This window comes from Nansenia antarctica, assembly GCF_963989245.1.
Source record: "Nansenia antarctica genome assembly, chromosome: 9".
NCBI classification, from domain to species: domain Eukaryota; kingdom Metazoa; phylum Chordata; class Actinopteri; order Argentiniformes; family Microstomatidae; genus Nansenia; species Nansenia antarctica.
The window spans coordinates 21,466,800-21,484,219 of record NC_137679.1 but is presented as its reverse complement, the minus strand read 5'-3'; the positions used below and the strand labels follow the sequence as shown (position 1 = coordinate 21,484,219).

Sequence of the window (17,420 nt, the reverse complement as noted above, 5' to 3'; positions counted from 1 at the left end):
GTAGCGGGGGAGGGGGGACTGAGAGAGACCCCGGGCCTGAGACGCTTACACAGCAGAGCAGAGGGACGGTGAAAGAGGCCAGTCTCCTCTTCGGGACAGGAGGGGGGTGAGGGTTTGGTTTGTTGTGACCCTGGACTCTGCCCATATGTGGTGATGTGGTCGGCCTCAGCTGACTGGGACAGCTCTGCCCTAATTGGCAGTGGCAGAGGGGGCCTGTCTGTCTGTCTGTCTGTCTGTTTGTCTGGCACCTGTTCAGAGAGCAGTGGTGAGGCTGTCTGACGGGTACAGGTGCAAAGGAAGGGAGGGGGCAGAGGCAGAGGCAGAGGCAGGGGCAGAGGCAGAGGCAGAGGCAGAGGCAGAGACAGAGGCAGAGACAGAGGCAGAGACAGAGGCAGAGACAGAGGCAGAGGCAGAGACAGAGGCAGAGACAGAGACAGAGACAGAGACAGAGGCAGAGGCAGAGACAGAGACAGAGACAGAGGCAGAGACAGAGGCAGAGACAGAGGCAGAGACAGAGGCAGAGACAGAGGCAGAGACAGAGGCAGAGACAGAGGCAGAGGCAGAGACAGAGGCAGAGGCAGAGACAGAGGCAGAGACAGAGGCAGAGGCAGAGACAGACACAGAGGCAGAGGCAGAGGCAGAGACAGAGGCAGAGACAGAGGCAGGGGCAGAGGCAGAGACAGAGACAGAGGCAGAGGCAGAGGCAGAGACAGAGGCAGAGGCAGAGACAGAGGTAGAGGCAGAGGCAGAGGCAGAGGCAGAGACAGAGGCAGAGGCAGAGACAGAGACAGAGACAGAGGCAGAGACAGAGGCAGAGGCAGAGACAGAGGCAGAGGCAGAGACAGAGACAGAGGCAGAGGCAGGGACAGAGACAGAGGCAGAGGCAGAGACAGAGGCAGAGGCAGAGACAGAGACAGAGGCAGGGGCAGAGGCAGAGACAGAGACAGAGGCAGAGGCAGAGGCAGAGGCAGAGACAGAGACAGAGACAGAGACAGAGGCAGAGACAGAGGCAGAGGCAGAGGCAGAGGCAGAGACAGAGACAGAGGCAGAGGCAGAGACAGAGACAGAGACAGAGGCAGAGGCTATCCCTGTTGGGTCTTGTGTTGACCAAGCTCGCTCCAGATGACTAAGTCTGCCAAGTAAATCTCATCAAGGAAATGTGTCAACACTTTTTCACGCCGTATGAAGATAGGGAAGTTCAATAATGTGTTATGTATTACAAGCATTTCCCTCTTTCTTTGACATGGTAACATAGTAGAGTATAGACAATAGACAACACACCACACCACATCCTTGTATTCCTATACATTGCAGATGTAACAACAATGACATCATTGTTGTGTGTGTGTGTGTGTGTGTGTGTGTGTGTGTGTGTGTGTGTGTGTGTGTGATATTCACCCTATAGGCAAGAGCAGGGGTTGGTGAGGCCTCATTAATATGCCTGAGAGCAGCAGAAGAGGTAATGTAGTCTGATGTTACTCCTACAGAACATCCTGTACCTCAGTGGCCTCAACAACAGAACACTCTGTGACATCAGTGTTTATGTATGAGGCTTCCTGTGAGGAATGAGCACCCCCTGTTGGAAAAAAAGTGTTCCTTCAGTACTGCTGCGCCCCAGTAAAAGAACCCACATAAAAACGGGATCTCTAAACAATTACGGGGGCCTGCGTTTGCGGCTTTATAGACAACATGACTCCAGGGAGCGAATGGCAGGTTAGCAATCACGTCCATCAGCAAGTCTAGTGTGTCTTGACTGCACTAGTCTCCCCTATAGCTCTAATGACTGGGTTTGTGTCTGCAGGCCCAGAATAGGAACTTCACAGAGAGAGAGGGAGTTGGCCAGCTGCCCACACAAATGACAAGTCTGTTCCACCCACAGAGGCAGATACAGAGGAGTGCTGTGACGACCAGGGGAGGGTTGTCAAGGAGATCCAGTCTATTTGTCACTCAAAGAACCGCTTGTGTGGATCGCTGTGACCTCGGGTATGAGCAATGCATCTCGAATAGGATAATAACAATGATACTCCATGGGTGAAAATTACATTTCCGTAATGATCGTTTACCAAATGAAAGCTCACTTATTTTTTCTACCAGCTTCTGTCATAACTCGACATTCGACAATGCCTCTTTTCAGGGCATTGCCCTGCATTTTCTGAAAGACAACAGAAATACAGTACAAAAACATTAACTAACGTTAGTTATACTGTACGGTACGTAACACACACACACACACACACACACATACACACACACACACACACACACACACACAGTATGTATCTTTTTGAAACTCAACGTCTCTATAATCAAAAATGTACAAATGTTTGATCAGTTCCAAGGACACTTCCTCTTAACACTAGAACAGACATTTAAAAAAAATATTTTGGCACTGAATAAAATTTCAGGACCCTCCTTTCATGACTTTTCCTAGATATGTGCGTTCTACCACCCAGTATCCTTACATTTTCTAAATCACATCAGGATAAGCTAATATAAAGCTATTTTGAAGTTTTTCTGTGTAGGAAGCAGGCGAATTTACAAGCAGCCAACTAGTGGTCGTTGTGTGTAAATAGCAGCTTGAGCATTGTAAAGAGGCGGCTCTTTTAGTAGGTAAAAAAGGCACGGCTGTTCTAGTGTTAAGAGTATTTGATCAGTGTTGAGTTGCTGAGATCCAAGGGAAAGGTCCAACCTCCATCTTGTGCTCCGGGCCACTCTGATGGTTTGTGGCGTCTGAGGGCCTGCTTCTTTAATAATGGATCACAGGTAATTAGACTTTGGTCCATCCATTATTTATCTAGAATGACAGGCAGACCCATCTCCTTCTCTGTCACATAGTCTACCCTCTAAGTTAAAAGCAAAGGGCAAAACTGCCCATCAGGAGGCTGGTGGAGGTAGAAATTCCTCATTTCATTTTCATTCATTTCCATCCTCCGATTTCTACCTCCACCAGCCTGCCTCTGTATCACACTCCACTTCTGAAGCATTGTTTAGGAATGATGGTCTGTGTCTGTCTGCTGAGTCCTCTCCTTGGTCTTTAATCAGAGAGTACAGACTGTGGTTATTTAGTCTTGTTCGCGGACACCGCCCAAATGTGTGAAAAGTCTGGTGGACCAACGCATCAAATTTGACCTTCGATAAACCAATAGAAGGATTGTCAAAAACGCACGACACACCCATTGGATTAATCGACCAACCAATCATCTCCAAGAAACACCTTCCCTCTAATCCTCCCACTGTGTCTTGTGCTCCTCTGTTCACGCCTCCATTTGGAGACACGCCATGCGGTCGTGTGATTCGCTCAAATTAAATGGTGACAAATACTTTTCTCAGTAAGGTCACTCCCATAGAATTCTATGCATACTCCCCAATAAGGCCAAATTTGTGTTGTCACGCTCTGTGCTGTCATTGGTCAGTTCTTATAGCCTATAGCTGTGCAGTCAGTCCCAGAGCCATAGATAGATAGAACCATGGTCAGTCCTGAGTGATGTCATCACAGCCCAGTGGTTACCTTGCTCCCGCTGCTGGTCCCTCTGCTCCATGGACACCAGAGCAGAGAAGTGGGCCTGGTCGTAGGCCAGCACCAGGGGAGAGCAGTGGCAGCGATTGGGCGGCACCTCAAGGGGAAGATACAACCCTCCAAAGGGAATGGGCGCAAATGCTGGAATTAAGGGGGAGGAAAGGTTAGAATTCTATCATCAGGAATACCTAGACCCCCAATGCTAGACCCCCAAAGCTAGACCCCCTGAAGCTGGACCCCCAATGTCAAACCCCCAAAGCTAGCCCCCCAAAGCTAGCCCCCCAAAGCTAGACCCCCAATGCTAAATCCCCAAAGCTAGACCCCCAAAGCTAGACCCCCAATGCTAGACCCCCCAAGCTAGACCCCCCAAAGCTAGATCCCCCAAGCTAGACCCCCCAAACGCCATGTGATCCAGGGACATGGAGAGGAGAGTCCTACGGTACCTTCTCCTCCTGAGTCTCTGAGCATGGTGTCTGCCACCACCACGATGGGCCTGCGCAGCACGTGAGCCAGCACAAACACATGGAACTCCTCCAGACTCTCGTACACAGGGTCCTCTGAGTTATCCACTCTGCAGAACAGAACACAGACAACACTGTCACTGACCTACATAGAGCACCAGAACAGTGCATCACAGAGAGACTGGTTCACCAGGTTAGGATGACATGGTCCCAATTTCTCATTTTCATTTCTCTAATCTCATCCTATTCAATATGACATATTCAAGATTCATTCTAGAAGAAATGTCTATCAAACGAGGTTTGGTCTCATATTGAATTATCAGTCTAATTCTGTTTACTGGATTTCCATTCAATGATCTGAACTGTCTATCCACAGTGGGAAATATTATGGTCATAATCTCACACCATCTACAACCAACACATCTGTCCAACACAGGGCTGAGGAATGTGGAATGTCTTTCATGGTGTTGGATCTTGGTTTAGCGCCAAGCCGCCTCTACTGAAGTACCATTACACATTGCAGATGTATTTAGTCACTGCTGCATACTGTCGTATCTGTGGAATTTGTGTGTGTGTGTTTGTGTGTGTGTATGTGTGTGTGTGTGTGTGTGTGTGTGTGTGTGTGTGTGTGTGTGTGTGTGTGGGTGTGTGTGTGCGTGTGTGTGTGTGTGTGTGTGTGTGTGTGTGTGAGAGAGAGAGAGAGAGAGAGAGAGAGAGAGAGAGAGAGAGAGTGTTTTTTGTTTTGGTGTGTGTCTGTGTGTGTGTGTGTGTGTGTGTGTGTGTGTGTGTGTGTGTGTGTGTCTGTGTACATGTGAGCATGTGTGCGAGGGTGTGCGAGGGTGTGTCTGCGTGAGAAGGAGACAGGGCCCCAGGGCTAACCACCACCGCAGGATGTGCAAGAATTAAGTTCTCACACAAACAAACACACACACACACACACACACACAAACACACACAAACAGCCACGGTGCCAAATTCACTCTAATTAAGAGGCTACTAATATGTGAATCCCACTCTCATCCTATTTCTGGGCTGATGAGAACACGCTAGGGCCACAGCTCAGCTTCTCTAAACTGATTACTGCAACACAGCCTCGGTGAGAGATTAGGCTCAATGAGTCAAATATGCTTTTTTAATAGGATGGAATTGCACCGACTACATCAAGAGCCATCATTTCCTTCATAAAGTAATGCTAAACTCTGCAGAAGTTTAAGATAACGCTTTTTTTAGTTTAAGATAACCCACACACACGCTTTGTCTAAATTGTCATTTCATGTGGTAAAGTTCAATTCAAAGTGTTCAACTTGAACTGAATCATATTGCAGTTGGAATTTATAGATCCAGAACATTGGTTATCAGAATGTGGCTGAGAGTTCTTAAAAGAACATGCCTGGAATAAGTTGTGCAATGACATTTCAATGACTCCATTAAAGTTCCATTAAGGCTGTGGAAAGTGTCTTGAAAGATCATAGACCGTTATAATTTCCCACTTTCTTTAGGCTCAAAGGTACCTCCTAGTAACTGTTGTACAAAGTTACCTTTTTCTCGCTTCCCACCAATGTTTTCACATACAATACTAGACCTAGAGATTAGCCTAATGATAAAAATGATGTGGGTGTGATAGTTTCTCACAGAAGGCAGCACATCTTCCCATAAATGTTTGCAACTAAAACAGAAACAGGCAGCGGTTAGTTTCACAATCTAATTCAGACAACTACTGAACCTGTTGACTTCTGAACATGTGGCTTAGCCACAAACAGAGTTTTTCTCGCAGAAACATGTGTGTGTGTGTGTGTGTGTGTGTGTGTGTATGTGTGTATACGTACGTACATGCGCGCGTATGTGTGTGTGTGTCAGTGGGAAAGGAAACTGTGAACACCGCACAGTACTTCTCTCTGAAGTACGTGGGAGAAAACCCCCCACCAAAAAAGTGTCACTTTTCAACACCATCCCCCTGTGACCTGAGATCAACCCTCAAGCACTTGGGGACGAAGCACAGCCAATACCCAAGGTAGCCAGTGGGTGGCGGTGTTTCCCATCTGTTCCTATAAGCTATAGAAGTGAGCCAGGCAAAAAGAAGCGGACACAACCATAGCCTGGCAAGGTGTCCGCAAAAACGGTCTTTAATGAATCTCTCCCCCAGAAAAGATCAGAGTTTTAACTGCAACCCGTCCATGCTGTTAATGTGCAGTGGCTTTATAATGAGTGTGCTAAAGCAGGCCGTCTCCTAGACTGTGTGATGCTGCCGGTGATGACAGTACTGCTGCTGACAGTCAGGCGGGCTAAGGCCGTTGACCACAGTCACACCCTCTGGCAGACTGGACCCCTCTCGGTGGGGTTTGGGGGCCGCTGCTGTGTGCTGGTAGGCAAACTGATAGTAGTCGCTCTATAAGTAGAGGGTCGCAAGGGAATTTTCCTGGCTGCACAGTGTACAGGTTTTTTACCTTTGCCTGCTTGCGGGCGGCTCTGTCTTCATGTGAAGCGCATTGAGTCACATCTTGTGAGAAATGCGCTATACAAATGAAACTTTTTTTTATTTGATGATAGGGGTAGCTACTGTACCGACGAAGCTGGTGGAGGCAGAAATCAGAGGACGATGCTCATTGTACTGTATGGAATGGAATGAGGAATTCTAATTGTTGTAGTTTTATATCATTTTATACTGAGAATTTAAGTCTCTCTGGTGAATATAGCACTCAAGGAAGGCCCATTTCCTTCCTGTAAGGGATGTGCCAAGAACTGTGGCGCAGTGAATAATTCTGACTGTGGACAGTGCCCATAACTTGTGCAATCACAGATTTGTATAATATGATTGGTTCCCAAGAATAGTGACCCCGTGACCAAGGTCAGTTCTATAAATATGAGTCCCGCCCAACGTTGGGGGCCTTTTGTCTGCTACTTTCTCTCTGCGCTCATGTGACTTTGCTTAATAAAAGGCCTCTTTGGAGAAAATGTATTTAAGCTCTTTGTGCTTTATAAGGTTTACTCAATCTATTAAGAATCAATTAAATCCACAACAGTATCAAACCCACGCGTTTGATATCATTCCTCATTCCATTCCATGCATTACAATGAGTCCCTCCTCCGATGTCTACCTCCACCAGCCTCATCTTGGTTGACACCCATAAGGCGTGGGGGGTATGTGTGTGGCGGGCTGAGATGCTTACCCTCCGCTGGTGTTGGCGTTCTTGCTGAAGTGTGTGCGTGGCTCGCTGGAGGCCAGCTTCAGCAGCTCGCTCCACTCTCTCTCCCACTCCTCCTCAGTGTACACCAGCCCCGACTGCACACACACGCACGCACACGCACACGCACACGCACACACACACACACACACACACACACACACACACACACAAACAGGGAGATCTGATGATGAGCAGAATCCACAGGGAATGTTCACCCACCCCCCCACACACACACACACACACACACACACACACGCCTGCTTAGAGAAACCCACACACACATGTAAATATTCCACTTCTCCATCTTCTGAGTTGTGCACCCACACACATGTACTGTAGGCACACTTTCCTTCCATCGACTCTGCTGCTATACTACAGTAGCTCAACCCATGTGGAACAGGAGGATCTACTCTGATATCGGCAAAACACTTTCATCTGTGGATTGGAAGTGGAGGATTTGACGGTATTAAAAACGGCTCACGTCAGACGAAACAGAGCGTTTTTTTCCCTTTCATCCACGCTCCTTCTCGTTGCGTCTTAGAGAGAAAGTATTACGAGGGGGTATGAGTGAGTAACAAGGGCGCCACTATCACCCCCTCCCTCCCAGACAGCTCCTATTGGAGTGTGTGTGTGTGTGTGTGTGTGTGTGTGTGTGTGTGTGTGTGTGTGTGTGTGTGTGTGTGAGAGAGTGCGTGGATGAGATGGGGCCCCTGACCTCTTTGTTCTGCTGTGTCTGCTGCCATCTCCACCTCCTCTTCAGAGCATCCCTCTCCGCCCCACTCTTCATCATGGCGTACAGAGACTTCCTCAGCACCAGGTCTCTGTCATGGAAGCCCCACATCCCTAACAAGCACACAAGCAGACACACACACACACACACACACACACACACACTTTAATGAGCAACAGAGTAAGGAACACACACGAGTTGCAGAGACGCGCGACGCGCGCATGCACACACACTCACGGGTGTCATTCCGATTTTCAAATGATGCTTCAGTAACTTCCTTACTATTCCGACTACATGAAATATGTTGAACGATCCTCCTAAGCTTTTCATCACCCCCTCAACAGGGCTTAATCCACCATCCAATGTAGATGACGTTAAATCTGGAGGATTTACTTAGCAGCAGCCTCCTCTCCTCTACTGCTCCAACACTTCCCACACAGGGGGACCAACCGTCTCCCTCAGCAGAGCCCTGAGATCTGAGCTGGGCTGTCAGGCCTACAGCTGTCCTCCTGCTCCTCCTCAGGTTAGCATTCTCAAGTCTCTCTCTCTCCTTCTCTCTCCCCCTTCTCCTTGCCTCTATCTCTCCCCCCCCCCCTCTCTCTCCTCCTCCTCCTCCTCCTCTCACTCTCCCCCTCCTCCAGATTTAGCAGCTGGGACACAGCACTGACATTGTTCAACACAGCTGTGGACATTTATTCAAACACACACAGAGTGTGTTGCTCCATATGAAGCAAAACAACAACAACAACAACAACAACAACAACAACAACTAAAAAAGCAGTCTGATCCCTACTGGAATTCTAATGCAGAACTATCTCAGAGTGAGAATGGCTTGCAGTGGATTATACAGTCCTGTGGACAATGTCCATCCTCAAGAGTAGCAGGGAATGATGTGAGGCTGAGCTCACCTAGAGAAGCAGCATGCAGCAGGCAGTTTCCGTCACCCGTCGTGGCCAGGGGGAGCAGCTTCTTACAGCTGGTGCACATGGTGGACCACCAGTTTAGACGACCTGCAGACACGGGCGGAGAAAACAACCCATACCTGAAGTTCAATGTCCATGAAGCAACGTCGTCTGTGACCAAAAAGGTAGGGTTTTGACTGTGGAGACCGCAAAGGCCTGTGAGATTAAGTTGACCTGTGAGATTACAAACACTGGCAGCCTCAGCATCGGTTTGTTTGAGGTTGAGGAGGAACAGAGGGGAGAACGAGAGGAAGTTCCTCTAATAGGGTATGACAGCCATATCTACTGTAGAGTTCCTCGTTACAGACACTTAATGCGCACACATAATTTTTTGTAATGATTTCATATTCAAATGTTAATAATAAGAGAAAAAACTATTTCACCTTTGTTAACAGTGTGTGTACTAACAGTTCAAACCCAGAGAGAACAATTATCCAGCCGCCTACAGAGCAGACCCCAGCCTCTCTCCAGCCTCTCTCCAGATCTGAGATCTGATTGAAATGCTGTGGGCTAGAAGGGGTTGCGCAACACTGGAACTCTCTCCCACCAGCTTCAGCATGGCGCCTGTCGTCCTACAGAAACTCTGAGGTCACGACCCCCCCCCCCCCCTTACCCACCTCCCCCATGCGGCTCTGAGAGAGCTGTGAGTCTGACCCCTCCACCACCTCCTTCCCCTCCCCCCCTCCACGCCTGCCTAGGGCCATGCCCTCCCACAGCCCACATTCCCTAGGCGAGAGCAGGCGAGCGGTCGCCCTCACAGGCCTGACTTCTGTGGACAGCTTTTCCTGGTACGGGCCTGGGGGCATCATTTATTTATTCCGAGAAAGTAAACACAGAACAGGCTGTGTGTGGCCGTATGTGACGATGAAGGCTAGAGGATGGGGGGGGGTATACTCAAATGAATTTTGTTGCTATTCGTTGGTGTTCTAATGTTACGATAGCTTAGTAACCCCGAAGAGATTTGACTTCATCTTTTCCTCACCCTAAGCAAGCTGAGTGAATTGGAACATTGAATCATTCATGCTAATGCACTTAGCTCGCATTTCAATTGAGAGTGTTCTCTACCTCCATATTTCATGACGTCCCGTATGTTAGTTCCAGTGGGAGGCTGGTGGAGGTAGAAATCGGAAGACGGGCTCATTGTAATGCATGGAATGGAATTAGGTTCATTCACTCCATGAATTACAATGTGCCCATCCTTTGATTTCTACCTCCGCCCAACCTCCACTGGGGTTCCCAGCATCAGTTACTGTAGTACATAACAGACATGGACTGTTGACATAGGACTTACTACATAACATAACCCATGGCTGATCTTCAAAGGAAGAAAACCGAACGTTGTGGAAAATCAACGACACACTCGCTAGTCAACTAACATAGCTTGTTTCGTGAGCCTGCTAACAATGTCAAGTAGTGTTATAGTAGTGGGGATTACTCAGCAACTCCATTGCATTGCAATATTTTGGCTTGACTAGCGAGTGTGTCATTGATTCTCAACGACGTCGGAATTTGTTCGGAAAGAAAATATTCGATCGGTTGCCGAGTTGTTCCCGGTTTCACCAGCTGCCGTCACATATTGCACGGTCATATTGGTCATCATGAAAACAACTCTACAGAAATAAGGTCTCCAGTCCTCTGCCTTCCTAATTGTTCACTGAATCCAGCTGGGTATCAGGTCAATGCACTGTAGCACTAGAGTACCCCCTGATCTCAGATCAGCGCAGAGGAGTGCTACTGCTACTCACCAGCCTGCTCCAGAGCCATCATGGTGGACTGCTCGATGAGGTCCCTCTCGATAAAGCACCGGAAGTCCTCGCTGTAGACGCTGAGGTCTGGCAGCTGGAATGTGTAGATGGGCATCTCCAGGGGGAACTGCTCGCTGGTGCACTCGCTGGCCACGTGCAGCCGTGCCAGAGACATGATGGCAGAGCTGGCGTGGGAGATCCCACGAGACAGACGCTTCTCTGAGGAGAGAGGCAGAGGACACAGGACATGACCTCATCCATTCACATTCCCCCGGAATCGAATCTACGGGCGGTGAGAGGTTAGAGTGAAGTGAACGGAGGGTCCTCTGAGGTGAGGATGGCAAGGCAGGGGATGGGGGTGGGGGGGGGGGAGAGCTGCCTACCCTGGGTGTTGTCCTCCTGCTTCTGCACGCACGGCCTGTCCATCTTGCTGATGTGCGTGGGCGTGTCCCGCTCCGGCTGCTTGAAAAAGCGGCTCTCGTTGAAGACCTGCGGCAGGTTGGCGGTGTGGACCTGCCTGAGCTGCTCGTAGTCATTCAGAGCAGCACTCAGGTCCCAGTTTTTACCTAAAGTACACAGAAAACACACACATACACACACACACACACACACACACACACACACACATTCAGTCAGTCAGTCAGGAGGGTCATTATTCAGGATCATTATTGGTTTAACAACATAACGTGTGCCATAAGCAACATTACCCAGACCTGCACCCATAGAATTCGGAGTAATCTGAAAGCACATCATGGTACATCTAGAGGACAACTGGGGGAGGTACAGTGGGGACAAGGAGAGGGAGATAGTGAGGACACTAAGTAAGAGACAGCTCCTATAATAGGGTATGACAGCCACATCTAGAGTTCTCGCTGCACACACTTAGGCGCACACACATACACAGCCACATGTACGCCCCCCCTCCCCGACACCCACACCCACCCACACCCACACACACACACACACACACACACACACACACACACACACACACACACACACACACACACACACACACACACACACAGCTCTCTCTCCTCTGGCTGTCATCTTATTCTCCTGACAGATATCTGAAATCCCTCCTAGAGAGGGACTCACTTCAGAGAGCTGTCTAACCACACTAGAATTATCTCACAGAAAGCGTTCTCAGTGCCTCAGACCATCCCAAAAGTCTCCAAACACCAGACAATCACACTGCACCAAAGTCCTAGGCTAAGAGGACTTTATACAACGGATAGATCCAGTCCATTGTCTCTATTGGTCAGTTTGCGTTCCAGCCGTGCCGATATCCATGATATACGCACGGCTAAATGGAATGTTGACACATCTTTTCATATTACTCCGTGTTTGTATATATTACCATTATTGAAGTTACATTATTACCGTTACTTAGCAACCGATAAACAACTGTTCAGCGGATGAATACACTTACAATAAAACTTAGTTCCATTAAAATACATGAATTAAAAGTTTCTTCTGTGAAATATTGATAGATAAATGTGGTAACCGTTGTATAAAAGTGTTATGGAACTCAAAGCCGAGCCATAACAGCAATGTTGCCTCTCCAAAGGTATCGATCTCATCATATATATGTGTGTGTGTGTATGTGTGTGTGTCGTGCGTGCGTGCGTGCGTGTGTGCATTAGTGTGTGTTTACACACTTAACTGACTTCCTTCCTCAGCCCTTAGGAGATAAGCTGTCCCTCCCTCCCTCAGCCCTGCAGACAACTGTCTCCACAGTCTGAACAGCACAAATCATCCACACTCACATCCATCAATACAAATCTGCTCCCTCTTTATGGATCTCAGTATCCTTTAGCAGCTGCTCAAATCTGAAAAACAATTTAGGGTTCAATAGCATGGCCACTCAGTACCTAATGCATGGTCTTTACAGCTCCCTAAGCATTAGGCCTTAATCAATGCAGCAGATGTACATGCACATGTAGCACTATGACAGTCGTGTCTGTTTCCGGCTCATTCCTCCATTTTAAATCATTATGGTCTTTAGAAGCAACACTGCGACAGGAATTCGGTAGCTATCTATATACATTTAAATATTTCATTTCAAATACCTCAGCTGAATTCAGAACACCTCTCTAATGTCTTAATGCAATGTTTCCAGTGAAGTACCATTCTCATCCCACAAGGATCATTTAAGTTGAGCTTGGTTAGTCATACACAAGCACTAATCTGAACACTGATTGAATTGTTTAATCTCGTGAATTGATTTGACTTAATTCACAAAGTAGAAGTAGGCGCATGATGAAAAACAAAGGTTCTAAGCATAACTCAAATTAATCAAATCATCTTTTTGGTTGGGTCTGATCTTCAGGCAATTACCATGGCAACTAGAGAAAGACAATGAAAAGTCAATGGGGCATGTTAAGGCTAAGTCTGCTCCCAGAAAATGAGATGGATCCATAATGTACAAAATGGAACTATATTCTATTATTACCTAGAATACTTCATAACTTTTAGCCTACTTCAAATGAAACCATGGTGTCATTGCACCATATCAAGGTCACAAAGACAATTTGAGTTCCTAACCTGAGTAGGCCTGTACCTGCTCTAACAAGCCCCTGGTTCCCTATAGAAACTCATCAACATTGTATTCACCAGTGAAGATTCAGATTCAGTGCTTCAACAAAACCTCTAGAGGGCAGCATCACATGTGTGATTGTACCTCCTTATACCTCACTCACATAGGGGCACAGAGCAGCCAGCCCTGGAGTTGGTGGCTAATGCTAGAACTGCGCAGCATTCTAGATGCCTGCCTGTGTGAAATGGAACATCAAGGCCTCTCTCCTTGTCCCTGAATGTTCTGTCTCCATCTCTCTGTGTTAGCCTCAGTAGACACCATGGCAGAGAGCCAGGCACGGAGCAGACACAAAGGCAGGCGAGAGAGAGAGAGAGAGAGAGAGAGAGAGAGAGAGAGAGAGAGAGAGAGAGAGAGAAAGAGACTGTACACAGTCAGAGTGAGAGAGAGAGAGAGAGAGAGAAAGAGAGAGAGAGAGAGAGAGAGAGAGAGAGAGAGAGAGAGAGAGAGAGAGAGAGAGAGAGAGAGAGAGAGAGAGAGAGAGAGAGGGAGCACAGTGACACAGTAATGATCAGTGCTGCTGACACTGGAGGACTCATCTTGCTTCCAACACAATCGATCATTCAATCAGTCCAGATGCTGTCAGCGCTGATGCAAAGACAGGGAACTGACAGGATAAGCAGGTAGAGCTTGAAACACTGTCACTTGTACCACACTCTGAGAGGTATTTCATATCACAACGAAAAGCTTGAGACTTCTGTAATATCCCTAATATCCTTTGAAGATCATTAATTATGCCATAAAAAAGATGCCTTGCCATAAGAAAGGTGCCGTTGCTGCTGCTAAACACACACTCCACAAGTTAATAACAATATAATACCAAAGAATACAAAAAAGCATGATGAAAGACATTGTGTACAGTCATGTGAAAAAGATAGGACATTCCATGAAACTCTTTGTCTTTTTCAACATATTTAAACATGTGGACATTTGATCTTCATTTTACAACATTGAGAGATGGGGGTAATATGACTAAAGAAATTAAACTGAAAAATAAATAAATAAACATGATTTGTACCAAAGTTAGGACACCCTCACATTTATTACTACTTAAAATGCCTAAAATTAGAATCAAGTTTGATTTTCATGAGAGGTGTTTGATTTTCAAGGAGAAAACACTTACTGTCAAAAAACCTTTAGGGCAAGACAAAAGTTTGCCAGACAACAACTAGACAAACACCAGGACTTCTGGAACAATGTGCTTTGGACAGATGAATCTAAAGTTGGCACACTAACAGAAGACATGTTTGGCACAAACCAAACACAGGATTTGAGCACAGGAACCTCATACCAACTGTGAAGAATGGGGGTGGAAATGTCATGGTTTGGAGCGGCTTTGCTGCAGCTGGGCCTGGCCAGCTCACCATCATAGAATCCACTATGAATTCTTTATTGTATCAGATGGTGCTTGAGGAAAATGTGAGACCATCCGACCAAAGATTTAAGCTGAAGCGGATATGGACCATGCAACATGACAATGACCCAAAACATTCCAATAAATCCACAAAGGAATGGTTCAAAAGAAAGAAATAGAACTCTAGAATCAATATTAATCCTATTGAGATTCTGTGGGGTGATTTGAAATGGGCTGTGCATGCAAGACACCCCTCAAACAGAGCTAAAATAATTCTGCACGGAGAAGTGGGAAAAACTTTCTCCCAATTGATGTCAGAGACTGGTTATTATATAAGTTATAGGAAACGTCTAATTTAGGTTATTTCTTCCAAAGGGGGCAATATAAGCTATTAGAGCATAGGGGGTCCTAACTTTTTCCTCAGTAGGAATTGGCATCTTTGTTCATTTTTTTTGTTAAATAAGTGATAAATTATTTTTGGTTCAATTACATCACCTTTATCTATAGATATTGTTTGAAAGACAATTATTATTATTATTATTATTATTATTATTATTATTATTATCATCAATATTATTATTATTATTATTATTATTAGTTTCATAATATAGTATTTTAAATAGCAAGCTTCTGTGTTTTGTGTTTTTTGTGTGCACCTATGTTTCCTCTGGCCACTAATACCAGAAAATGTCAAATGTAAAGTTAGCTGGAAATGTACCTGTACAGTGGCCATGTGGACCTCCCCAACCATTACACAATACTAGATTAATAGTGCATGACATTTTTAAATAAAGAACGTGTTTATAAAGGTTGAAGCAGCTGGCTGTAGTGGTACAGAATGCAAATAGTAAAATGTTTTCAGTTTTTCTTTTTTTTTCATTCATAAGCTGATTTACTGTCATGCTCTTGATCTTTCTTTGTTATTATATGCCTCAATAAGGCAGCAGATCCCATCTATACTAAGTCATGTACGGTACAGAATGTATGACAGAAAGGAAAGGAATGCAAATGCACTCGTCAAAGTACTATTTATATGTCTCCCTTGCAAGGTCTACGAACATGTGTGTTTGATAATAAGTATTTCCGCCATCTTTTTATTTATCAGTGCTATAGGCTACAGGGTATCACACAAGTACTGATACTGCCAGTATCATTTCACCTAGTCCTAGATTATTATCCAAATGAAATAATGACAAGGAATATTATATGTACCTGTTCACAAAAGGCATAATCATAGATAGATAGATAGATAGAGCATTAAAAAATCTGTTTACCACCGCTTTTTCACTGTCACTTGTGGCACAGGTGCTTGGCCCAAAGTCTCTGACTTTCGTGTTTCACTATCTCTGAGAACAGCCCAAAAAAACAACAACAAAGAAAGTTACCAGTTACCAGAAGTCATGCTGGTGTGAGAGAGAAACTAATTTCTGACGACAACGAGAGTTTGTTCCTCCCTGCTCTCCCCAAAGTCCTCAGAATCACCCTGGGTGGTGACCTGGTCTCTAGTGGAAAAGTGCCAAGAGAGTGCAGCCCATTTGATGTGTGATTGTGCAGCAGAAAGCCAAGAGCCTTTACAGCCATAAACCCCCAGCCCAGACAGACTGAGTAATGATCTGTTGAGCTGGGGGGGGGGGGGGGGGTTGTGTGACTACAGCCTGTGTAAATGACCTTGTGCTCAAGGGACCTCCACCTTACTGCACTGATGACCTCAGGCCTGCCAAGGGAGGAACAGGATGGCAAACATTGAAAAAAGTTCAATACGATTTCCATGTTGCTGTATTGCCCTTTCTGCTTACCTCCTGTCTTTTCTACGACGGGTCTGTAGGCTGAACCAGTGCCAGCAGCACTCTGCTCCTCAATGAGTTCCATTGAATGGGCACAAAGCTGCCCCCGGGGAGCGCTCTCGTAAAGCCGCCACACAGGCCTCTAAATCAGCAGGCCAGCCCACTGCTGCAGGCCCTGTCCTCTCTCCTCTATTCACTGCTCCTCTTCTCTCCTCTCTTCACTTCTCCTCTCCTCCTCCTCACCTCACTACTCATCACTTCCCCTCTCCTCTCCTCTCCTCTCCTCTCCTCACTTCTCTCTCTCTCTCTCTCTCTCTCTCCTCTCCTCTGGCCTCATCTCCTCTCTTCACTTCTCCTCTCCTCTCGTCTCTTTCCCTCTCCTCACTTCTCTCTCTCTCTCTCTCTCTCTCTCTCTCTCTCTCTCTCTCTCTCTCTCTCTCTCTCTCTCTCTCTCTCTCTCTCTCTCTCTCTCTCTCTCTCTCTCTCTCTCTCTCTCTCTCTCTCTCTCTCTCTCTCTCTCTCCTCTCCTCTGGCCTCATCTCCTCTCTTCACTTCTCCTCTCCTCTCGTCTCTTTCCCTCTCCTCTCCCCTCCTCCCCTCCTCCTTTCATCCCCTCTCCTCCTACCAACAGAGGAGAATGACCTCCCGCCCCTTAGACCTTCACAACGAAGCACAACATGGTTAAGCATAACACAGTGCACTAACCATTGCCTGACAAGGTAAACTCGCAACAGTGTCACTTACTGTGGAATGGAACCAGAGCAAGGAAACCAATCCGCAGGGATCAGTTGTGTGTCTCTTACCTTCCAGCAGGTCTCTAGCCAGACCTGGTTCTGCCCCGGTGGACCGAACAAAGTCTGACAGGACCGCGTCCATGTCCAGAGTCATGTGATCATGTGGGTGCGCTGCCCAGGATGCAGCGGTCGCCTTCGTAGTCGCCAGGCTTCACGATCTCATCTGCGGAGGCGGGAAGGGACACGTCAGACCACACATCTCAAAACACAACGCGGCCACATTGTCATCAGTCACCAGTTACTTAAGCGTTATGGAACTCGAAGCCGTGGTATATCGTGGATCGGACGCGAA

General features: G+C 46.8%; 1 protein-coding gene across 1 annotated transcript in view; it reads right to left on the bottom strand.

Moving 5' to 3' along the window:
* The window catches only part of otud7a (OTU deubiquitinase 7A), a gene marked incomplete at its 3' end in the record, with an annotated part of 24,816 nt that extends 7,591 nt beyond the window's left edge, over positions 1-17,225 (bottom strand). Inside the window, exons 1-8 of the mRNA XM_080539324.1 lie at positions 17,138-17,225; positions 10,984-11,166; positions 10,601-10,819; positions 8,802-8,903; positions 7,879-8,006; positions 7,146-7,258; positions 3,961-4,088; positions 3,509-3,658 (exon numbers count right to left, since the gene is read on the bottom strand). Coding sequence (XP_080395450.1) covers positions 3,509-3,658; positions 3,961-4,088; positions 7,146-7,258; positions 7,879-8,006; positions 8,802-8,903; positions 10,601-10,819; positions 10,984-11,166; positions 17,138-17,222 — 1,108 coding nt within the window. The 5' untranslated portion in view covers positions 17,223-17,225. The remainder of the gene's footprint in view (positions 1-3,508; positions 3,659-3,960; positions 4,089-7,145; positions 7,259-7,878; positions 8,007-8,801; positions 8,904-10,600; positions 10,820-10,983; positions 11,167-17,137) is intronic.
* Between the last annotated feature and the right edge of the window lie 195 nt (positions 17,226-17,420).